The 24828-nt window shown below is 41.9% G+C and overlaps 1 protein-coding gene across 2 annotated transcripts in view; it reads right to left on the bottom strand.

The window, feature by feature from the left end:
• Positions 1–9913: 9913 nt before the first annotated feature.
• The window catches only part of TFCP2L1 (transcription factor CP2 like 1), a 33092-nt gene continuing 18177 nt past the window's right edge, over positions 9914–24828 (bottom strand). Inside the window, exons 3-15 of one of the 2 annotated variants that reach the window (XM_051623095.1) lie at positions 24331–24407; positions 22600–22705; positions 22227–22333; positions 21471–21623; positions 19707–19817; positions 17882–17973; positions 16487–16535; positions 16297–16390; positions 15308–15398; positions 14539–14639; positions 13403–13545; positions 11334–11385; positions 9914–10905 (exon numbers count right to left, since the gene is read on the bottom strand). In XM_051623095.1, coding sequence (XP_051479055.1) covers positions 10868–10905; positions 11334–11385; positions 13403–13545; positions 14539–14639; positions 15308–15398; positions 16297–16390; positions 16487–16535; positions 17882–17973; positions 19707–19817; positions 21471–21623; positions 22227–22333; positions 22600–22705; positions 24331–24407 — 1214 coding nt within the window. In that variant the 3' untranslated portion in view covers positions 9914–10867. The remainder of the gene's footprint in view (positions 10906–11333; positions 11386–13402; positions 13546–14538; positions 14640–15307; positions 15399–16296; positions 16391–16486; positions 16536–17881; positions 17974–19706; positions 19818–21470; positions 21624–22226; positions 22334–22599; positions 22706–24330; positions 24408–24828) is intronic. The other variant, XM_051623096.1, reaches the window with a different exon arrangement.

Here is a 24828-nt window from a genome sequence, read left to right as displayed (position 1 = left end):
TATGCCTTTAAGCAGACTCTACAGACAACAAACATACTGTCAGAATGGATCTCTATATTTAGGTCAGTTATTAACTAAGTGATGCATGTGATGTTTAAAGTCTTGCCATTCTTCCAGTGCTTAGGGAGTGCTCTGTAAAATTTAATTTATTATTTTGATGTATGCATTTTATATTTACTACCTTATTCTACCTGAATTCACCTCCACGTGTATTTCCATATTAATTCAACCATGATTGCTGGCAACTGGTCAGGACTTTTTCAGGAGTCTGATGGTTTGGGGTATTTTGAGTTCCACAACACTGTAACATCATGAGGATTTTATTTTAAAAGCAAGTTTAAAAGGGCCCCCAATGGCCCTTCCCTCCAGCCAATGGAGCCTTCCCCTCATGCAGGGCCTAGTGGACCTGGGCATTCAGACTAGTTCTTCTCCACAGCCACCAAGCTCTGGTGAGCATGTACATCTCTTTGACCCAGGTTCTCAATTCAGTCTCCCGATCCTTCTCTTTGTACTGCTGGGGCTCAGAGGCTTTGCAATTAACTATAATTTTTAAGGACTTATTCACTGACCAAGACAGACATCATCTGTGGCTGTGAGAGCCTGAAAGGTGATAGATTAACACCACTCAGTGATGTTCAGGAGAAAGGAAAAATTGATTCATTGTTTTGAAGTGGGAGTCTCCGAGAATCAAAAGGCTCATTTGCTTAATTGCTTTGCTTGTGTAGCTGGCCAGTATGTGACCATAATCATCAGCACAATTAGATGGAAAATGCAAAACTGTTCAACAGAGAACTGAAAAATGCAAAATTAAATCAAGGAAGCCTAAGTTGCTTTCTTGCTTTGGTCACCATCAACTAATGGTGGTGGGTTTGCTTGAATTCCCCTTGATGGACTGTCCGGAGACAATTTCTTTAGCTGAGATTCAGCTCCACTCCAGGCAGGGCCACATGAAACAGGACTAAAACACCCCAGCCCGGTTGCTACTGCTGCAGTAACACACGTGGACTTCACCCTGATAGTCTCCACTCTCCATCACAGACAATCTTCAAGTTCAGGTCAGACAATTATCCACCAAGAATGACATGGGTGGTGTTGATAAACAACTCCTTGATTATTTTGGGACACATTGCTTACCATCATGGAGTAGAATGGCTACTCTGTCATGGCTTCACATGTGAGCAAAGACATCTTTTCACCAGCAGTTGGCTTAACTCCCTCCCCAACCAATCCTGGAATAGCTCATGCATTTATTATTTGGGGGAAGACAGAAGCAGCAGCATTCAAAAAGTAACAATTTCTGATATTAGTTTTCACTACATGGCAGTGAAGGAAATTTTCTGATGACAAACCAGAAACCCATCCACTCCGTAAATAACCTACCTTAAATATAAAAATCCACTAGACCTCCAAAAGGTGGAAAAATGAGATTCCAGGGGACAATCCCACCACCTACTTTTAGCCATTACTTAAGGCTAGTATAATTAAATACCTGTATTGCTGTATTGTCCATGGAGCAGCACGGTGTCCTCCAGAAACCAGTAAGAACAGCCTTACTGGGAGGTTTCAGGCTCCAAAGCCAAGTGGTGAAAGCTAATAGTGCAAAATGCTCCTCCCCATCTTCACTACAAAATTTGTGAACTCGCTTTGTTTGTTTAAACAACTCTAGAGAGAGGTGTCCTCCTGAGCAGCCTGTCAGTAGGTTGCATTTCTGAGCAAGGTATGCAGGAGGTGGACCCACATTTAAACCAGTAAGGTGACTGCACACATACTTGGGATCAAGCAAGCCTCTTCTGCAAACATGATGGAGATGCTGCAGGGGCTGGCAGAGCCAGAAGGGAGCCAAAGCTTTTGGAAAAGCAAAGCTGAATGCCTCTCCTTTTTTTCCTTTTGCTAATTACTTCAACAATCACCAAATTTATCCGCATGTTCTCACTTGGACTTCATTTCTTTCAGGCCACACAAGTGACAGCAAACAACTATGGCTGCTCAAGAAACAAAAGTTGTGGCCACATAGGCACCACCATGAAATGAGGTAAATCTGTTGGAAAAGGGAAACTGTGGGTGGTTCTGGAATTATTTTGCTCAGGACACTGTTCTTTATCCTCAGTACAGCTGTGCCCAAGTGTGTGCTCGCTCCAGCCTCACACCCTCAGCCAGTTTTCTTCCTGCAGAAAGTCATGTGCCCATTTTTCACTCAACATTTCCCCGATTTTACCACCACAGGTTAAACTACTAGGTGATGTCATGGAGATCTTAGTTCCCAAAGTGGTGCCAATCATCCAGAAACGCTTTCTTCTGGGAGATGCTGAGCTGTGAAAATGTTCTCACAAAGAAATTCCTCCTAATGTCACATTTGCTCAAGTCTACCCAGCATAATATTTTTAGCATCTCTAAGGCATAGTCTTAACCTCAGCATTTAAATTTTCACCCTTGGAAAATTATTTGTCAGTGCACTAATGTACCCAGCTAATTTTGGATTCCTGCTAATTAATCTTTTTCCTAGCAATAACACATTTGCAGATGACTTAATACCACTGAAATCAGAACCGAGGCTTTTCTGGGCTGCAAAATAGATAGTAGCATTGCTTGCAACAGCCAAAAATAAAAGACTTTATAATTAAAAAAACACATAGTATAAATAAATAAACAAATAAATAAATGTCTATATAGCACTTACAAAAAATCTATCAAGTACCCTCAAGGGAAAAGGCACAAATTAGGGTCCTGTGCCTACAAATCCACAGGAGGAGGCAGGAAGACACTGGTTTACAAGTCCCAACACGAGGACATAGGTGATTTGGCACTTCAAGATCCCTCTTGACCTGGGGGGGGGGCTTCACCCAGTGTGGTGGTTTACCATCTTTTACTGCTTCACCTTGTTTTGTTTAGAATATTATTTTCTTTTAGCTCTCTGTTGTTCTTATTCAACAGGCTTCAATGTGGATTTTATTTGTTGCTGTAACTTACCAGCATAGAATAATATTGAGTGCAGAGCCTGATTTGTACCACCACCCTCCAAGAAACAAGAGGAAGGACTTTTTTTTTGTCATGAGCCAAGTCAGGCTGAAATGCCAGTTTGATGGGGACAACCCGCCTCTGCTGTTAATACACTAAAAAACCCCATAAATTATTGTAGTGTCAAATCTTTCCTACCCAAGTAAGCCTGGAAGTATTTAGCTTCGTTACAGAAAGAGTGTAAGGGATGTTGTTTCCCTGCCTATTCCACAGTTGTGACTAATCCTTTTAACTGAAAGACCACATTGTTTTGTAAATTGGAAAATTAATTTTAAAATGTTTGCTTGCTGTTGAGGATTTAGATGAGATTAGGCAAATGCTTTAGCTAAACACCTCTAGTCTTAGGTCTTGGTTTGCCTCACTCATGAAAAGCTCTTTTCAGCTCCTGTCCAGTTTTGATTACAGCTGCTACTGACTTCTGGCTATGTTCCCTAGGAGGTGTTCTCCTTATAAGCTTCTCTTGGTGTTTCCCATAGAAATTAAATTGTGCAGCATTACACCTTTCTCTGTCTTGGAATCAGGTTTATTAGACAATTTGAGGCAAAAACCTTCCAAGTATTCCTTTATGCATTTATCATCCCCTGCCAGCACATGGGTCATGCTTACAGGAAAAGAGGGTAATTTTGCATGGTGCTTGGTGGGAACCACCCATGCATGCAATGCTCACATGGCACCCAACACCTGGGGGGCAGAGGGGGATTCACCTCTGTCCTCCTCAAGGCCCCAGGGATGGCCCCTGCAGCTGGCAGGGCTCATAGAGCCACCAAGCACCTGCTGCCAGTGGCCCCAGGTGCGAGCACCCTCCAGCCAGCCCTTGAGAGCACAAATGCCAGCCTTGGTCCCCCGAGTGCCTACCAGCATCCTGCCATCACAGCACAACCCACCCAGCTCCCCTGCTGCTGCCTGCAAGTGGACTTGCTGAAGCTGAAGAATCACTGAACCGTTTTGTTTGGAAAGGACCTTTAAGATCATAAAACCCAACTGTTAACCCAGCACTGCCACCACTAAAGTCCAGCACTAAACCATGCCCCTAAAGCACTACACCTACACAGCTTTTAAATACCCCCAGGGATGGTGACTACACCACTGCTCAGGGCAGCCTGTTCCAGAGCCTGACAACCCCTTGCAAGGAAAAAAAAAATAAATTCCTAATAGCTGATCTAAACCTTGAGGCCATTTCCTTTTGTTCTGTCACTTGTTACTTGAGAGAAAAGACCAACCCCCACCTTGCTACAACCTCCTTTCAGGCAGCTGCAGAGAGCAGTAAGCCTCCTTTTCTCCAGGCTAAACATCTCTAGTTCCCTCAGCTTCTCCTTGCAATACTTGTGCTCTAGACCCTTCACCAGCTTCATTGTCCTTCTCTGGACACGCTCCAGCACCTCAAAGTCCTTCTTGTGGTGAGGGTCTCAAAACTGAACACAGTACTCGAGGTGCAGCCTCACCAGTGCTGTGTACCAAGTGAGAACATAGGTTGTAGCCAAATGTCCTGCAGCTTCTTCTTCATGATTCTTGCATATAGCACAGCTTGTGTTCTCACAAAGCATATGCCCTATGCCCACTATCACAGCTTTTGCAAGGATTAGGCATTTCTCCCTCACGCCTTGACCTGGATTAAATATGAACTGGTCACTTCAATGTGCTACAGAGCAATGAAGCCAAGTCCCAACTTGAAAATGCCGCAGGACATTTGGCTACAGCTGAGGTTCTTTCACCAGCATTTTGCAAACTCCAAATTTGCTGATTGATTTTGGGAGGGTGCCCAGCACCTTACAGCCACATGCAGAGGAGGAGCTGACGTTGAGGCTCTCCTGTGCCCATCCACACCCAGCAAAGCAAAGACAAACCCCACATTTCTTACAAACAGGTTTATTTGCATTTTGACTGGAGCACAGATTCTAGATACAGATTTCTTCTGCACAACAGTACAAGAGCCAGTGCAAAATATGCTTTTTTTTTTATTATTCATGTACAAAAAACCCCACCGAAAACCAACAAACAAAAAGACAAAGAGTGTGGCAGTATTTACTCACAACTGGTTCGCCTCAGCCTCCATTCGACCCACCTCGACTCACCCTCACCTGTCAGGCTGACTTTGTGGTCAGCATCTCCTGTCTTGAACGGCTGCATTGTCAGTGAAGAGAGGGAACTCCCCTCACCTTTTGAAAAATAAAAGCTCACCCAAGCAAACTGGGACAACAACAGGCTACTTAGAAAAGCTGGACCCACCAGCTGCTGACCAATGCATCCCCTCACAGGGAGCAGAAGAGTGTTGAGGGAATGGCAATTAAAAAAAGGTACAAATCAAAAATGCACAAAAAATTAGGCACCAGCTTAACTCTTTTTTAAACAGAGGCACAGATGTTAAGATACCCCTCCAGTCTGCCTGCTCATATTCACCCACGGCAGGGATGATCATGGCCAGACAAGCACTCCCCACTTCAATTACCCTGTGCTGTCAAACAAATTACAATCTGAAGAAAGTATTTCTATTAGTAGCATACAGTTAAACCATTCCATAACTGGAGGAGAAAGAGAAGCTACAGTCTGAATACAAGTATGACTTTGAGAACAGCCAAAACCAGAAACAAACAAACAAAAAAACCTGTCCCAGTCATCCACCAGATGATTGTTAGAATTACAGCCAATGCTTAAGCAATACAACATCGAGCTAGGAAAGTCATCGTACGGTTGTTCTGCTTAGGGAGTAGCTCTTACTAGTTTATGAAGCGTTGGGCAATTTATTTCTCTTTAACTAATCTTCAGAAGCTGCAATATAGAACTTCAGTGTTCATGCAAGAATACGCTCATTTTCACCAAGGCCTGGGATTTATATTGCAGAAATTAATCATCTTTACATCGCTTCAAGCGTACCATGTCCAAATCACCTAGAGTCACTATTTCGGACTTTTACATTTCTACCCCAGAAACGTCTGGGTTTTGAAGCTTGATCAACCAGAGTCTTTTACATTGAACTGCAATTAAACAAAGCAGAGTACCAGTTAAAGCCAAAGAACACAAGTACTCAGCACAGATATGTGTTGATACAGTACAGTATGTATGTGTGTATATATATGCATAAATATGTATATGTTACATTATAAGGAGACTGTCATTCAGGACTTCTCAACTGCAAGAATCCTTTGACCACCTCCAGATCTTGAAACTTCAGCCCATTCAATTTCACACCAAGACAGTGAGAACTCCAATACTTTCCAGATTGAATTATTATTTCTATTTTAGCCAATTAACCAAGCAGGACGAGTTGAAAGAACAGGAACTTTAACACCATCAGTTCTCTCACCTCTGTCAGATGCCACAAATTCCAGATTATTTGCCCATTCCCTGCCCTGCAGTTGTGGATCATAGGTATTTCCAGGAGTTCTCAGACCATCACCAGTCATGCTAACTGATCTGTATCAATTTATTCAGTTGCCGAGAAAACACTGCAATTAATGAAATGGTTTCAAACAGCCAGTACAGCTCTGATCAGAACCTGGCAGTACTGGCTGAAGTCACACTGCTTTTCATCATGTAATGGTTTTGCCTTTTCATCGCCAGCAAGTGCACTTCTACTCATAGTGGCTGTCATCATACATACAACCCGAGCGTTGGACAACTTGGGATACCATAAAATTCCTTGTAATCCTAAAATCCAGAGTTTATAAAGGTCTGCTGCACAAATTTCACATATAGTGCTGAAAAAAAAAAAAAAGTCCTATTTAAATCACCTTGAGCAGAAAGTTTCATTTCTTACTTTTCAAAAAGAAAAACAGGAGCAACAACAAAAAAAAAAGGCAAGAATAAACGTAACAGGCACTTAAGAGCAAAATAAATGCAAAACTCTTTGGATATTTAGATTAAGGGAAGCTACTCATCTCCTTTGTCTTTGGCCTATCTTGTATTTAGACATCTAGCCCAGAATAATAATTTTTGCTCCTGCCAATCTTGAGGAGACAAAAGCTGCCTTCTGGAGGCTGTCACACCCTCAAGCAGGGCAAATAAGTCTCTCCAGAGATGCCGGACTCTCTGTAACCACAGGGAGAGGCTAAGCCATTAGCCAGATTTCCTGCCACTTACACTGGTGAGACAAGTCTCTCTCTCCTTACTTTTCCACATAGGCCACCAACATAAATCCTGAAGGCTTTGCCTGGTTCCTGCATACACAAACTCACCAACTTCAACAGGGCAAGGGTTTGCTTTTATGTTTTTGGGAGGCATAGAGGAAGGTTTGTCAGCAGTCCAGTCTCACAGCAGGGTTGCTCTGGTCACTTGTGCTAGAGCTGCTTAGTCACGATGGTTTGCGGCCATTTTGCTTGTGTACAACAGCCTGTTGGTTGTGCAGCACCATGCAACAAGGGCAGAGGGTGCAACGTTATCCTGACACCTACAGATGCATCACAGTCTACACCTTCCTCAAGGGGGGCAGCTGAGGGGGAGCTGCTGATCTCCTCTCTGTGGTGACCAGCAGTAGGACACAAGGAAACAGAATGAAGCTGCCTCAGGGACAGTTCATATCGGCCATTAGGTAAAGGCTCTTCACGAAGAGAGTGGTCAGGCACTGGAACAGGCTCCCCGGGAAAGTGGTCAGGCACCCAGCCTGTCAGAATTCAAAGAGCATCTGGACGATGCTCTTACTCATGTTTTTCTTTTAGGTAACCCTGAGAGGAGCAGGGAGTTGGACTCAGTGATCCTTATGGGTCCCTTCCAAATCAAGAGTCTATAAATTGAAGTAACTCAACATTCTCCTAGACATTAAACTAGCTGTGCTGCACATTCATGGCATGGATGTTACTGAGAACAATCCTCCACATTTCTGCTGGGTCTGGAGAGGTTCAACAAGGGCTACAACTACTCTGCCAAGTAAACATAGGCCTTACACGCTCATTAAAGCTATGCAGCTTTACAAACAGGCTGACCTAGACACAACAGTACAGCCCACCCAGTGGGATAATATTTATAATCTGTTTGTTTACTCTCATACACCTTTTTAGCAGCACAGAAAGGAGAACAAGATATATTGTCAAATTCACCCTCATACCAGTATAAAATTATTTTCTTTTAAAAAATCTATATATAACAAGGCCCTAATAGAGAGTTACTTTTGTTTAAAATTAATCCGGCAAGTGCAACTGAAACACTGAGGAGTTTTGCATATCATTCCTTATGGGCAAGATTTGGTTTTTAAATAATCAAGAACAAGTTTGGGGTTTTGTTTATTGTTGTTGTTGTTGTTTTTTCAAATAGGGAAACAGTTCTCAGTCCCTGGAAGCAAAGCTACCTCTAACCTTTCTTCACACTGCTGTGTTTCAGTATTGCTGTGACCCTTGAATTACAGAGCTATCACATGTAAGCAGATATGGTACATGCTACACTCCTAGCAACTCCAAGGTCTTTCTTAAACACTTTTCATCAGATCAGATTCATCCCTCTGTTGCAGGCCAGTAACAGCCATGCCATATATTGAGCCAGTATTACAAAACAGGATGAAAAAGCACAGCCAACATACATCTAAAGCATCTCCCACAAAAGAAACCAAACAGCTCCTGCTATGCAGGGGTACGTTGGTCCCACCTACTCACACAGATGGAATTCATTCTGTTCTGGAAGGCAGCTATAACTATGTGGCCAGGGACAAGGGTTCCCCAGCTGCCCTCCTCCACGTGTGCAACAGTGGAGCCAGGGAGGCTACAAAGGCACCAAGGCAGGGTCGAGCTCGGCATGGCCTCACCTTTATCTGAAATAGATGGTGTTTCCCATCCTCCACAAAGACATTTCTTCCCCCAAAACTCGCCCTGGCCTCTCCATCTGATCTCCCCTCCTTGTCAGGAGACCACTTACAACCTCCTCACCTACACAACCTGGTCCTTAACCAAGAAGCCTCAAGCTCCTTCACTTCAGGAGGAACTTCTGTGACCCAAAGCCTGAGCATCCTTTTTGCAGAAACACTACAATTCATGGAGCGTGCAGGACAGCCAGTTGAGCAAGATCGTGCCTAAGTAGGCCATGTTACTCAATTAGCTGAGTTGGCCGAAGGTTTTCCCATTGTAACACAATTTTTCTATTCTAGTATTATTTTTGGTGTAAAAAAAAGAAAAAAGTGGGGATGGGTGGTGCTTTCTTCTCAAAACTCGATGCTTTTAATGAAAAAAAGGTTGCTTTTCTCAATATTTCGCTGTTTATTTCTGTTGGGAAAACTTGAAACACAGTGTTTGTGTCAGAAAAATATCAGTCCGTGTCTGTCCGAATTCCTCCCGTGTCAGCTGGGAGCTGTAATTCACGGGCTGCATGTCCCCCTCTTTCCCAGAAGGCTGGGCTCCTGGGCACCCCTCCAGCCTCCGTGACGCATTCCCCCTTTGACGAACCCACAGTAAGAGCATCATGGGATCTGTAACCCAGCCAAGGAGCCAGGCCCCAAGGGAGACACGGCGCACAAGGCACTTGAATGGTAATTTCTGAGGTCTGCAACAGTAGCTCAAACTGATGCTGCTTTAAGGGCCAAATGGATTTAATTAAATGTTTCCATTTCAAAAGGCTAGAACATTTTATTCAGCGTTTTCCAGCTGACAGTTTCTCGTTTTTTGAAAAATATCCATTCCAGGAAAGTTTTTGGTATTTCAGCTTTTCATCTCAATTCAGGATGAGATTAAATGTTCAGGTATCAGAATTTGATGCTATATGGACATTTGGTTTGGAAAACAGCCTTAGTAATTAGCTTCATCCATGCAAGGAGGGTGTCATCCAGTTTGTCTTTGACATCAGTGGAAGCTACTTTTTTGGCTTAGAGAAGCTTGGATGGCTTCCCAAAAGACCAAGGGAGGGAAGAGTTGACTATAGTTGCAGATATTTGAAACAAGAGTCAAAAGTGAAACAGCAAGAATATAAGAAGCAACAACTAAGATGATTGGTTACCTGGACTCAATCAAAACTCAGTTTTACTTACTTCAGTGAGTAACAGGAAGAAAAAACATTCAGATCATAACCTAGTTCCAGCAAAGATAGCAGTTAATCAATGCTTTGCAAAGCAGAATAAATCCATAGTATGAATTTGTCGTGAGCTCTGTAACTTTCAGTGTTCAAAACACTTCCTTGGAAAACCTTCATTTACTCCATTCAAGGAGACTACTCTGAAGCTGAAGACATAACATGGCACTGAACTGCTTGCCTCAGGTTGTCTGTCCTCTCTCAAACCTTGCAAAATCGTTCAGTCGGATTGGTATTACAGAAGCTCTGCCAGGACAGACCGAGGTCTCTGGACTTTGAGCACATCTACAGGTGGAAAGCAGCTAAGTGCAGGCTCCCAGGATTGAAACTCTGGGTGCAGACTGGGCACCAAGTCCATCCTCTGCACTGTCCAATCTGTTTCTATATTTAGTCACAAGCCTTCCACCTCAAAGAGTAAAAGAAGAGCCCCAGGGAGCCTATCTCCATCAGCAACAGGGTGTGTGTTGAAAGCAAGAGAGTACTCAGAACAGTAAATAAATCAATTCACCCAACCATGAAGTGTCTAGAAAATTGGGCTTTGTTTATCTTTCATTTCCCTTTAGTACAAGGCAGATGTTTCTAAGTAATAAGCAGAAACCTTGACAATTTTTAAGACTGAAGAGGAAGGGAGAGAGGAAGAAACATGTACAAGCTTTGAGGATGTTCTCAGCTTCAAAAAAAAAAACCCAAACAACTAAACCACACACCACCAAAAAAATCTGTAAAAGCAAGTTTTTCCTTAAGCTGTTTGGTAATTCTTAGTTCGTAAGAGCATTTTATCCAGAAGGTTCTTCATGTTTCCAGTCTAGGTTGTAGCAATCTCAGTGAGGCACTAATTTTTAGGCTGTTAAAGTCTTTCTGTGCAGGACGGTCATTTTAAAATTATGTGGTAGCCATCATTGCTTTCAGCTGTAACAAAGAAAAGCAAAAATTTTTTCATTGTTTTTAGAAAACAGCATGGATACAGAACTCCAGATTTTCTTCTCAGGTAGTTTGCAATGGTTTGAACCCTTGTTCCACAACCCATTCATAAAAATCCATGTTGAACATCTAAGGCAAAGCATTTATATAAAAAAAAATATAAGATGCTGTCATCTTTTATGATTTCACTAGAAGGTTTTCTGCTCATTTATGTCAGTGATATCAATGGATTTATGGAAGTTTTCTAACAGTGTAACTGAGAGGAAAGCACAGATCAGTCTATCACAGTGTAAGTTGATGCAACACCTTGACTTACACTGAATTAGATTACTTATTTCAGGATAGCTGCACTGAGTTTGTGGTTATATTTACTGCAACTTTTTAGAACTACATGTAATGGCAGCAGTAATACATACCTTTTAATGTGCTGATAACAAAACAAGATTCATCTTGGAAGTTTTGCACCATCTGAAGGGCAGAAGAAAAGAAGCCAACACAAAATACTTTTAAGAATTTCATTCAAGTTTCTTTCAGTGCCAGTATCAAATTTAGAGGACAGTTATCAACCAACATCTGGTGTCTAGCCCTACACAGTCATGAGTAACCCTGCTCATAAGATTATTAAAGTACATGACTGATTAATTAAGGGCCCTGCAGCTGCTAATGAGCTTAATAAAAACTTTACACTAAACTGCTTGCCTGGAACTATCTGGATTGTTTAGCATTTTACCATCCCCATAGCAGCTCTTGATCCTGCATGTTCTTATAAAACTCCAGTTAGTCTAGTAAAGACCATGCTCTTAATTGCCTTCCATGAAGCTAAACGAGTTTAGACTGGATGAAGACAGTCCCTCTCCTAAAATCTAGCAATGGTAACACACACACATTCAGCTGAACCAGAAAGCTTCACTGAGCTTACAAAAGCATCTAGGATAGTATCTAGAGGTGATCTGTTCTGAAAAACAGACTTCTTGCTGAACAAAGGAATATAGTTATGATCAAGCCGTCTCAGCAGCATCCACCTGATTATTTTGACCACGTATCAGTATAAATGCTGTGCTTGCAGGAATAATTTACCTGTTTGTATTCTGCCAAGGCAAAGGAATCTTAATAAAACTGCTAGAAGAGGCAAGACAGATCATGGGAAGTAAGATCAGTATCTAAAGCTATTTGAGTTATTCATGGGAAACAACTAGATTTTCAGAACACATGAAGGTTCTGGTGAGGCCCCTAACTCAAGAGGTGAGTTAGGTATTTAGCTGACTTCAGATACAATCTGAAATGCTCATTTAAGCTTCATCCTCAGTCATTCCTCCCACCTTAGAGCAGCTGTGTGGGACACAAGAGGTAAATTACCTTCAGGAGGTGTCTCATGCAGCTGGAGCAGATCCTGGCCACCTAACCTCATGGGGAGCTTCAAGCAAAAGCCTTCTAGCTATTGAGTATCACTCAGGCAGAGTGCTGAAAATTCTCACACCAAAATCCTTTTCAGCTTAGACTAATCTCCCTATTTTCTTTTGGCTTTAACATCCACCCCCTGCTCCCACAAATCAAACTTCATTGGTCAGTCTATGTGTCTGTGCCTAATGATGCATGAAGTACATTCATAGAGTGCCTCACTCTTGCCACTATAGTACTAGAACAAGAAAAAAAATTTAAAAAGCAATAGACATTGTTAATAATTGACTTAAATAAATACTTATAGGCTTATACCCAAGCTGGTTCAGGCAATTCCCCTACCAAGAGTTGCCTCCAAGCACTTTACATCCATAAAGCATCAAAGTTTCAGATTTAATCAGGCTGAAATAGCAAGGAGACTTTAGGAATAAGCATTACAGCCTTCAATTTAGGGTCCAGTTGAGACCTATGCTCTGCTTCATTTGTTTTAACAATGTTTCTTATAAATGAAGCTCCTTAAGTGATTCTGGTGCATGGATGACTAAGTAATTTAGCAGGGGAAAAGAGGAAGAAGGGCAACTCACTATTAACCCACAAGTTAATGGAATGGCCTAAATTAAGCCATCATCCAATGCAACACAAACAGCTAGCAGAGGTCCATGAAATCATAATGTGCACTTACACAGCACTGACCCAGTGGCTGTCATCACTGGCCAAGATGGAAGACTAGTTGTCCTAATTTTCAAACTTGCCTTCTTCAGGAACTTTCTTATTCAATTTTACAGATTCTCACTTAAGATCCTCTCCTCAGAATTTGTTTAAGTAGCCAAAATTAAAAGGAAATTATTTTTGTGCACTTTGTTTTGTTTAAAAAAAAAACCCTTACTTTACAAAGCAACAACCTTAAATCCACACCAACAACAATCATACTCATTAATGATTTGCTATAAGTATTTGCTTTAACTTGTTGGGATTAGTAACCTTGCAAAGCTTCCTTGAAGATACATTCCGTTATTTAAAATGGTCATTTTAACTTCAAAAAGTCAGACAACTGCTACAACTGTGACAGTTTTCATTAACCCCTTACCTCATTGCTCACTAATACATGGATCCCTGTGGGTCCCTGCCGATAGATTCGATTTATCTGCTGTGGAGAAATGCTGTACAAGTTGGCAATCTTCTCCATTAATTCCAGCGTGGTCAATTCTTCCAAGAAGATTGCATGATATACTGCAACAAGTCAAAAGTACTTACAGAATTACAGAGGAATTACAGAATATCAACTACAGGTAACACTAAGATGTTCAATAGCAACAACCAAATGGGTTTAAGACCAAGGTTCAAATCTTGACAGGAGATAAACAAGTTTAATACCTTTAAAGCAAATCCCAAATACCCCCAAAAATCCCAAATATCCCAAAAAAACAAATGGTTTGATGATCCACAGGAAAACAAAGTCTTTGGATGCAGTAGACAAATAAAGATGTCACTTTTGCCCATAAGAAAACACAGGACTAATGACAACATGTATCACAGGGCACTAACAAAACCTTCTCAATAAAGATATTAACATTTTGAGGTTCCTTCCAACCTGGCATTCTATGATTCTATGTAAGACAAAAGTAGTATTTTATTATATGTTATCCCACTGACTCCATAGTCACAAGCTAAAGACTACAATGTATCAAATAAATGTAGGTGTCAGTATTATTTTTCAAATCCAGTCCAAATGGTAGAAACCACCAGGTAAAAAAGCTATGCCTGGTAAATACTATGTGCAAGAACTAAAGACAATCACTATTCTTATTTCATTGCACATCATGTTGTGAGAGGCAATGAAGAGCAGTGAGTCCTCAAAAGCTTTGACATTTCAAGAATTAGAACCTCACTTTAAGACATACTGACCTTCCATTTCCCAAAATATTTTCAAACAAGCCATAATCTAAAGTGCATTTTGGATGAGAAGGTAGTTTTTAATGCTATAGTCCCTGTTAAGAACTGAATAGAGGTTTTGTTGTGGCATTCTCCACATAGCTTTCAGCTGGGCGTGTTCCCCAGCCAGATGGTACCAGTTGGAATCTTTAGCCCCAAAATTAACCAAAGTGGGATAAACAGGACGTCTTTAAACACTCAGGACACCAAGCTGCCCCACACAGGACCCCAGGCAGAAAGCAGCATTCTGACCAATTAGGTGTTTAACAAAATCCATACATAAGAACTTACCACAAAGACTGCCATCTCCATTTTCTCGTTTTTGGTGGAGATGGGACCTGTTTTGCTCCGGTTCTTGACAGACATAAATTGTCATCTTGGGCCTTACATTTCTACAGATTATTAAAAAAAAACAGTAGTGAGTTATTTAGTAGATCTAAAATTGTCCCAGTCCGCTACCAAGCAATGAGGTGGAATCATGCAGGCTGTGCATAAATAATCAGCTAAGGGATAATCTTGATGCTGGTGACTAGATGCTTTAGGAGGTCTAGGAAGAGCCTCCTGGGAGGTGGCAGTACAGGGCAGAGCACCTTAACCTCTTTAGGATTAGATAAAAACAAGCAGTTCACAGCACTTGCCAAAGCAGCTCATTTACTGATTTGCCTTTACTGATTTGAATCCTGCCCAGCTGTAGAATTTATGATGCAATACATCATGAAAGTAAGTTTAAGAGTCATTTGAGGGTCCAGGGCTTGGCTGGTTTGTTGTTTGTTATCTGTGATGCAGACACAGCACAGAATATTGTAGGCTGTGTCTCCACATGAGGTGGATGCAAGCTGGTAGCAAACAAACCACTGGAGATACACATTACACTGCTTCATTTCAGCAACGTTTCTGAGCTGGGTTTGGATTTGAATGTCATTGTGATCTCCAGCCTCTGATATGAACTGAGTGTTAAAAGCAAGTCTAAATGCTACAGCTCCAGGATTAACTTCTAGTTAACACTGAAATTACCAAGGCATACTGCAGTAACAAAACAGGGGAAGGAAGAAGTACAAACCTTCCTTTGATTGCATTGAAGAGTCGAATTCCATCAGCAGGCCCACAGATTTGAACAAAGTCTTCTTTGGACATCTTCAGTAAGTCAGCACCTACATATTTCAAATTGATTTTTTTTTTCAGAAGTTAATCAAATCTTAGCTTCCAAATTGCATGTATGAGCAACAGGAAAGGGCAGGGGCAGAGAATCCACAAAGCTAAATCAGACAGATTTTCCTAGAGAAGTTGCAAATTCAGAGAGGTGTAGACTGAAAAGCAATCAGTGTGAAACAGAGAGCTAGAAGCTGCCAAAAGAGCAGTGCTGCACTGGTATTCTAGCCAACTCAGAGACAAACTAGATATTAATGTTAGCCATTAAATGGCCCAATTTTCTCAAACTGGCATGTTCACCAGGTTATTTAATCATGTTGCAAGTCAAGGAGAGGCTGCTCAAGGTTTCAACATCTTTAACGATTCCCCCCTTCACCATCTTACTGCTGTGTACAACTACATAATGGGACAGTACAGTGAAGATGGAGGTGCAAAGGGAGCCAGACCCTTCTCAAAGGTGCACAGGGACAGGATGAGATGCAGCAGACAGCAGATGGGAAACACTGATTAGATATAAGGAAAAACTTTTTCACTGTGAGAGTAGCCAAGTATTTGATAGAGAGACTGTGGAATTTCCAACCTTGGAGACAATCAAAGCCCTGGACTTACTTTCCAGCTTCAATAATGCTGTCATTCTGTGATACTTCAAGCAGGTGACTGCACCTAATGAACTCAACAAGTCCCTTCTATCTTAACTTATTCTCTCCCATCTTTACTTATTCTATATTTCTACAAATTGTTTTGACAAATGCTAACTCATCTCAGAATAAAAGAACAACCACACTGGATCAGACCAGTGATCCCATCAATGGTGGCCAACAGCAGATGCTATTGATATGAAGCATGAGCTGCACTTACAAAAGAGAACAAAGACAAAATAATTGGACTGTTTAAACTCACCCGAAAAACTTGAGAAGAGTCTACAGAATGGAGAGAACCTATTACGATGAAGCCACTGCTGGGCATCTTGAATAGAAGCAGAAGGAAGGAGATGCTACATTGCAAAAAGAATAAGAAGGTCTTGAAATGAACTGTTCACCAGTGTCCTAAAAAAGAAAAGCACCACATTAACATGATCTCAAGTACTTACATCATTGCTGGGAGGCAGGAGCTCCACTTGGTGGGTTGGAGAACTGTTGCTAAAAAAATCATATAAAATTGGAAGAGAAAAAAAACCATTATTTTCAATTTTACATTGCAGTGTTCATCCTCTTCCCCCTCCTCCATTTGACTCAACTGTCACAATTTACATACCAATTTGTTTTTTTCCTCTCTCAGATTTTAAAAAAGCTGTCCAAAGTCTGGACCAAGAAAAAAATAAACTCTACTTGAGTCTTCTGTTGAAGGACCTCTACTTGAGGTCCTACTCAACACTGAGAGAAAACTCAGTTTACAGACCTCATTCAAACTTTTCCCTCCAAGTGACCCAGGAATGAGCCAGAAATTCCCTAAAATACACTGTGTCCAATAACGATTCTTAAAAAAAATTGAATAAAGGACCTTATAATCCAACCATAATGTTACCTTAAGCATAGTAAATTGCAATTTAGCTCTATTACACCGACCCACATTTCTACTAAACCCTGCCTACAACACAGAGAGGACTTCTACACAACAAGGATTTCCCCAAAATGTTAATAATCTACCACTGGAAGAAAATGCTCAACAGATCTCTCTGCTAACATATTTTTTATTATTTTGATGTTTGTCCTTATTCATAGGTTGAGGTCGCTCATTGAAAATTTGTGCTACAACATTAGTTCATTGATAAGCTCTGCAGGAAGGCAACAAGGCTGCAGAGCCCAAGGAGGAAAAGAAAGACCTACACCAAATTCCCAGGTGTTGCAGGGGAGGACTCAAAGTACCAAGGGACCCTGCTGTACTTTTTTTGGTCATCAGCTATCATCTTGGGTGTTTCAGGACCACTAAAACTGTTTCTTAATGAAGGCTATATTAATGAACAAAGCAGGCCTCCTGTTAGTCCTTTCCTCTGTAGCAGCTTCTCAAAACCCAGGTTGTTTTGTCCCAGACAGGATTTCTTTACATCCCATTCAACTAAGAATTCAGCACCCCAAACCACGTCAGGATAGAAAGGAACGAAGCAATACCAAATCTGAAGAGGTGCTGAAGGTTGAAAGCCTCCTCTGAGCTGACACTGGGAATTGCTGGTACAGGGCACGGTGTTCTCTGACTCCCCAGAGAAGACTAAGAGAGGGAAGTAATGGCAGGAATGGCCCTGGTGGTCCTCTGATGTTCACCTCCCAGCCACTGCATAAGCAGCAGGCACAAACAGTAGCCTGCATTACAGGGAATTCCTAGCTGGAAGGTCTTAAAGGGCTTTGTGGGAAGTATCTTCCCTTTTCTAGGAAGGGTGATTGGTCTTTGACCTCTTTCTCCAGGGCATGAAATGCATGGGCACACAAAACACATGCACCCAAAGGCTACCGTGTCAACAGGAAAGATAAAGCATTTATTTGTTACATACCCATCTCCAAGGTTGAAGCTGTTGGGAGAACTGTTGTAGCTTGGAGATGGAGCATTGTTCATTTGATAAGGCACATCTGGCCAGGGAGAGCACTGTTGGAAGAAAGGCAGTGGGGATACTTTCATAAGGATGGAAATAAAGGATTTGATTCTCCTCTCATACCACATTCATGCTGTTGCCACGCCACTAACTTCAGCTCATCACTCCTGCTGGGAGGAGAAGACAGGCCATGGATTTTCTACACTGCTCTCCAAGCGGGCTGTCAGGGGGCCAGATTGATTCCAGTTGTGCATTCCACATTTCTCCCATTTCACAAAGCCTGTCCCCAAATAACACTGGGCCAAAGTGTGCACAGCTGTAAGTCAGAGCAGCGCCAGTAAGTCAACTCAGACTGAAGGCAGCAATGATACAGAAATACCCCTGGTCTCAATTAGAAATCCCTAATTAAATCCAGGCAAGGGTGACAAACACGCTCCAGTGGCATCGCTTCAGGTTTATACCAGTGAAAAAGCAGAATGTGCACCAGTCTGTTAAATCCTCTGGCTATTAGTCGAAGAGCTCAAGTTATAAATGGGTATTACAGGGAGAAAATTTAAGAGAGAAAGACACAAAGCTACTAAAAGTCTTCACAAATATAGGTCAAACTCCATATTCTGCTACAGTAGTGTAAAATCAGAGTCACCAGCTAGAATTGACAACTCTGTTCTGAATTTAAGCCACTGTAATCAGCAGGAGAAATCTAGCCCTGTGGAACCCCTTGCCATCAAGAGCTAAAGAAAATGCTCTTTAGTATCCTTGTTTGCAATGATAAAAAGAAGACAAGAGTAGCTTTTGAGTTTTATCATCTTCCCAAGCACTAGCAAATATTTAACTCTTTGGCAACCCACGTTTTCCATGCAATATGTCAAAGTGCATCAGAGACCACAGGAAGAGTGTGGGATCTGCCAACTCAGTAGAATTGGGTCTATGTACACAAGAGCCTTCTTAACCACCACCACGTTGCATTAGAAAACATGCTGGTTCTTCCTGGCAACTTCAGGAAAATTGAGTAGGAGGGACTGGATCTCACAAACAGGAAACTTATTTAAATTAAGAAAATCCCCTCATTTTTAGAAGTCCAGCAAGCCACTTAAAAACAACAACAACAAAAAAAACCAAACCAAGAACTAAATCAAACAACAAAATATTCCCAGAGGGAGATGGAACAGTGCTTTTAAACCACTGTCTTGAGTCCTGTTGCTTAGTAATTCTGCAGCCTGGGGTAAGCTTATATATACATCTCAACAATGGCAGGGAGGGGTAGAAACACAGACATCTCTACACCAGATGCACTGGAACATAAGACATTCAAGATATTCCTAGAGTACAAGCCAGAATCTTCTGAGATCTGGTATGTAACAGTAGCCTCATAGACACATTCACAGAGAAACAGATTAATAATTTAGTCGGACAAGCTACTCATCTGTTCAAGTCCCACATCTCCAACATGAGCTTTTGCCAGACAGCTTTGAAGAAAATACCTCATACCAGTGGCATCAAAGTGCCACGACAAGTGCCCTGGAGCACAGCAGAAGATAAAGAAAATGCTCTCAAAGCCAGGCTGTTAATGGTTGGCTTATATCCTGAAACATAAGAAACTTTGGCATCTTTTATGAACTTCAACAGTGAGAGACATTTTATAATTTCCCTTGGGTCTCAATTTCAGTCAGATCTGGGCATACATGTCTCCACAAGACAATCTCCAAAACTCAGTTAGACTGCATTTTCTCTCACATCTATCTCCCAACATGCTGAAGTAGTCCGACATAGGTCTAAAACACTTTACCTCTGTAAGAATAGTTGTCTCATAGGAAGGCTGATACTTCTCCTTCTCTTGGGTGGTCTTCTTCTCCATTTTTTCCCTGTCAGTCTTCTGTTTTCTGTCTGCTCCTTTAGGCTATAAGCACAAGTACAAGCTTTCCCTCATGCCAAGTATTATAAGTTCGGAGACAGAGGCCAACAGATTTTTTTTCTGATCTTTTCACAAGCCTCCTTAAGATTTATGAGGACTCTACATATAGGAAAAGAGCAGACCTGCATTTTCTAGACAAAAATAATAGTCAAGCATTTCTACTGCTTGTAAAACATCTCCCATTAATACATATTGCAATTCCAAACTAGGCTGAACACGGTCCTGAGATTTGATACCAATAATTTCAGATCATGAGCCCCAGGAGTTATGTGCTTCAACCGCTATTTGTACTGTCTCTCCAGGAACAGGAAAGCTATTGCTCATAGAAGTGAGACTGGAGCAGCAGATCCACACCTGGAATATTATATCCAGTTTTGGGCTCCCCAATTCAAGAGAGACAGGGATCTACTGGAGAGAGTCCAACAGAGAGCTACAAGGATGATTAAAGGATTTGAAAATCTCTCCTATGAAGAAAGGGTGTGAGAACTGGGGCTGTTTAGTCTTGAGAAGAGAAGGCTGAGAGGGGATCTTATTAATGTCTACAAACATCTGAGGGGTGGGTGTCAAGAGGAAGCAGCCAGTCTCTTTCAGTGGTACCCAGTAATAGGAGAAGAAACAATGGGTACAAGACAGAACATAGAAGTTGCATCTCAACATGAGGAGGGTTACAGAGCACTGGAACAGGCTGCCCAGAGAGGTTGTGGAGTCTCCTTCTCTGGAGACTTTCAAAACCCACCTGGATGCATTCTTGTGTGGCCTGCCCTAAGTGATCCTGGTTTGGCAGGGGGGTTGGACTAGATGATTTCTAGAGGTCCCTTCCAACCCCTAACATCCTACAATTCTATGATCCCTTGAGAAAACAGGCCTATGAAAAGCTTGTTAGTTGACTACATGTCCGCCATGTCCAAATTAGGAGCTTCAAAGGTGAAGACAATTGTCTTTCTCTCCTTCAGGTAGCATGGAGAGGAACTCTGTTGCAACCAGCAAAGGGAATTTAAGATCTCCAAGTTATACTCTCACTGTTCATGGAGGACTGAATCAAAGAAACTGGAGATGTCCATACTGTCTTGATTGCCTAGGAGCACCAAAATACTGTGGATACCCTGAATATCATCAGTGTGACATGTTCACTCAAAATTACTTAAACCAGTATCCCCACATTCCCAAGAAGCTGGACCATATTTTGTAGAGTTTGCAATACACATCAGATTCAGGACACAAACTAATGAGGGGAAATGTCTTCTAGAGACTACTTTTCTATCCACAGAAGCACAGTTTGTGCACTGATGCCTCTCCAGTGGGTTTTCATCGAGTTTTGAATTGTTACGCAGTTAAAAGTTTATTATTATTACATCCACACAGCACAAATCTCAATTATTTATATAGTGTTCAAGGCACAACAGACTGGCATACGACTTGGTGCAACACTTGGGTCATTTGAATTGAACTATAATTGCTGTGTAGCAGCTCAGGGCTTATGTCACTTCTTGTTGCAAGAATCCTGTGTAAGATCTGAAGCATACTCAGTTAAAAGTCTGTTCTTTTACCCCACCATCACTGTTACACAATTTTTAAAACTACACATTCCTGTGTTCTTTGTCTAATCCAGTTGATGACAAAGCTAAAACTACCTCATACCTTGAACACTTTGATCTGGCAGCTTGCAGAATGCAAGTGTTCTGTGTATTCACCATTTTCATTCTGCTTAAAGGTGTCGATTTGCACCCGGAAGGGCACCCCTTTCTCTCCTCCATGTTTCCGTGGAGTAAATTCTGTGCTGATGCAATGTACCTGGCAAAACAAAAGCTGTGCTCATCTCTGGAAACAGCTGGAAGCCATGCAAATCTGAATTTCAGATTCCCTGAACTTGCAGGGATCCTGAACATGAGATTTTGGCTCCTCCTGAGAAACTAAGAGAGGCAGAAGAGTTCAAAATATTTTCATTTCTGTTCCTCAGGAAAAAAAAAAGTAGAACTAGAAAAGAAGGAACTTGGAGAGAAACAGGGCATGAGGAAGAGCATCCTTTGATTTAAGTAAATCCCACATACAGATTAAAAACAGATAGTTGGAGTTTGGGATGAAAAACATTCATAAAAGAGAAAAACAAGCAAAACTAACAGGTTGGCAACAGTCTCCTCCAGACAAAACCCATGCTTAGATAATTTTTTTTTTAATCTATTTATTTTAAACAAATAAATCCTAGCTGTAGCAGATAGCACTTCAAAACTAGTAAGTAGCTAGTGAGTTGGTTTAGCAAATATCCTACAAATTAATTATACACGATTGTCACTATATAGTCATTAGCATCTTCATGTCTTGGCCATCTTAACTCTCCAGGTGTTTCTAAGATACCTCATCATGCTTATTTACTCAGAGATTTCACTTCTCTCTTACCTGAATGAATGCTGAGGCTCTCTTTGATGGATCCCACAGAAATTCAACAGTGTTCAACTGGGTTGGACTGGCCCTGGGATCCAAGATACCAACTGACAGCGGAATATCTGTAGAAGAAAAGCCCTAAAATTTTAAAAATATTAAATTGAAGAAGAGAAAGCATTTCCACGCAATTACAAGATGCATGTGAAAAGCCAAGCCACCAATGTTACACCTCTTTAGGACCTACAGTGCAAGATTTCCTTCCCACCCAACGACACACAGGATCCCTAAGAGAGCAGGGTATAAAACCCCTAAGCACACACGCCAACACCTGATAGACCACTCAGCACCTCACTCCCAAAGGAACTGCACAGTAATGAAAGAGTCTCACCTATATCAAGGATGCGGTCCCCAGGCCGGCTCCACCTCCAGCCCTCGAGCTGCTGATGCTCCGTGTACTGCAGGCGTCGATCGTGGAAAACTACGCGAATGATGCTCTGTCAAGAAAAGATGGCAAGATGAACAACGTGACCCAAAGGCCCTTCTCGTGAGATGACTTTGGTTTTCCAGCATAGGAGCAAAAGCTGATCTGTTTCTCGCTCCCATTCATGAGGAGAGCAGAGGGTCCACCTAAGAGACCCATCACAATGTTTAGCAGATTTCTAAGGGACCCCTAAGTGAGAGTGCAACACACTTTCCACCTCATAGCCCGTGTCTATGCTGCATAATGCAGTTCTGTACAGCTTTCTGGGATTCAGTCTGGAAGCACTATAGCCATGTCCATCTCATCTTAGGTGTCATGCCACATAAACATCACTATACTGCCTCCAATCCAAAAAGGCTTACATGGGGGTCATATTTACTGTGTCTGTACCATGTCCCAACCCTAGTATATCCCACTCTAACTAGTAAATGTGAAAGCCAGCTCTCCTGTCCCTGCAACGGTGGAGCTGACATGCCCAGACACCTTGCCAGTGGGAATTAAACTTTAATCCAGCCATTAACAGTCAGTCATTGGCACTGGATTTGCACCAGTACACTGGTAATCTGCTTTCTACACAGTTACATGAGTGCAGAATAGGAAAACTCCTATAACAGGAGAATTTGCATCTCTAGCCTGCAGTGCTGCACCCATGTCTATAACTGGAGAGAAACAAGGCTGGAATAAGAGCAATCCCCAGGGCAGAAAAGTACAAGGTACCCTTAACTTAATATCTCCTTTTGTATATTGAGAATGCTACTCTAGCATGAGTCAATGACTCCTTACTTCCCCATTCCTCAAGTCCGTGCTCCTGCTGGGGACTTCTGTATCAAATGGGAGTGAGCATTTTTTGTCAATGAACCTTAGAAATGCCCAAATAAAATCCTAGCTCCAAGAAGCAAGCAAGCCTTAGTGGAAACACCTGCAAAATTGGAATCCCAATCCATGTGCTTCCTGAAATGGGCCAAAAGGAAAACAGGGAACTGTCTAAATCTGGACAACATTTTGAAATTGAGATTCGAATCCAAATTTTGCAACTCATCCTCACTTCTCAAAAGAAATCCTGAGGCACAACAGCCAAGAATTTGGGAGAGGAAAGTTTGAAGGTTGGATCCAGAACCAAGATCTGGACCCAAATTCTTGAATTTGAACTGTGAGGTGGGAAGCCACAAAAAAATCTCCCCAGAATCAAAGAGCCAAGTTCTGCACATTCATAATTGTGCCCATCACCAAAGTAAACTGGACCTATGCAGAATCTGCATGGCAGAACAATGCAAACACCAGGGTCCTCCAGTTGACAGGTAACAACCCAGCTGTGCTGCTGGGGTTACAAAGGGAGACACGTCTGCCTCTCAGCATTTTTGTCCATGTTCAGCTCTGAACGCTGGGATTTCCCTGAACCCAATATTCACAGTGAAACTCTAGGGTCATGATCATGAACAGAATAAAGGTTCCCCTGAAGCCCTGTAAAGCCAAGCTGCATAGTCCCATGAATCTTTGCACTCAACGACTCCATCAGCCCTACTCCCATTAAAAACAATGGCAAAGTATTTTCCACTGTCTCAGCGTGAGGAAGGTCAGGCCCTTCACTAGAGGCTCTATGTAGTAGCAGGAAGAAAAGAAATCTATATTTCTCCTTACCTTTACATATTTTGTGTTTAAATCTTGAAACTCTCCCAATTTCCTATTCTCAAGTAGACGGATTTCATAAGACTGACCTAGAGTTTAAGGAAACATTTCCAAGGTGTTTAATATGTTGTAGCAACGAGAGAGTCATGCTGGCATTTATGTGGCTAATAAAGCATACGTTTGATCAGGGAAAGCTCGTTTTTTGTAACATAATGCATTTGCCCCCAGTAGTCAAGTAGGCACTAAAGCACAGAACAAATCTGAGGGGACGATTTGCCTTTTGGCAGCTAAAAGCTCTCAGTAAGGGCATTGATTATAGTCTGTCTCCCAGGGCTGCCACAGTTTTTCTGGTCACCCTTCAGGAAGTCCCAAAAGCGTTTGAGGCAGTTGTCCCCATGTCACATGGCTGTAACAGCTCTGCCTTTGTCTGTCCATTCTGTGGAAGCAATGGGCATGTGGAGAGCTGCTGGCACAACAGGTCTAGGTACTGTTCTCCAGAGAACAGCAACT

Source organism: Apus apus, chromosome 6, assembly GCF_020740795.1.
Source record: "Apus apus isolate bApuApu2 chromosome 6, bApuApu2.pri.cur, whole genome shotgun sequence".
Classification (NCBI taxonomy): Eukaryota; Metazoa; Chordata; class Aves; order Apodiformes; family Apodidae; genus Apus; species Apus apus.
Note: the sequence above shows the minus strand (reverse complement) of the source record. Positions and strands in the feature narration are given on the sequence as shown.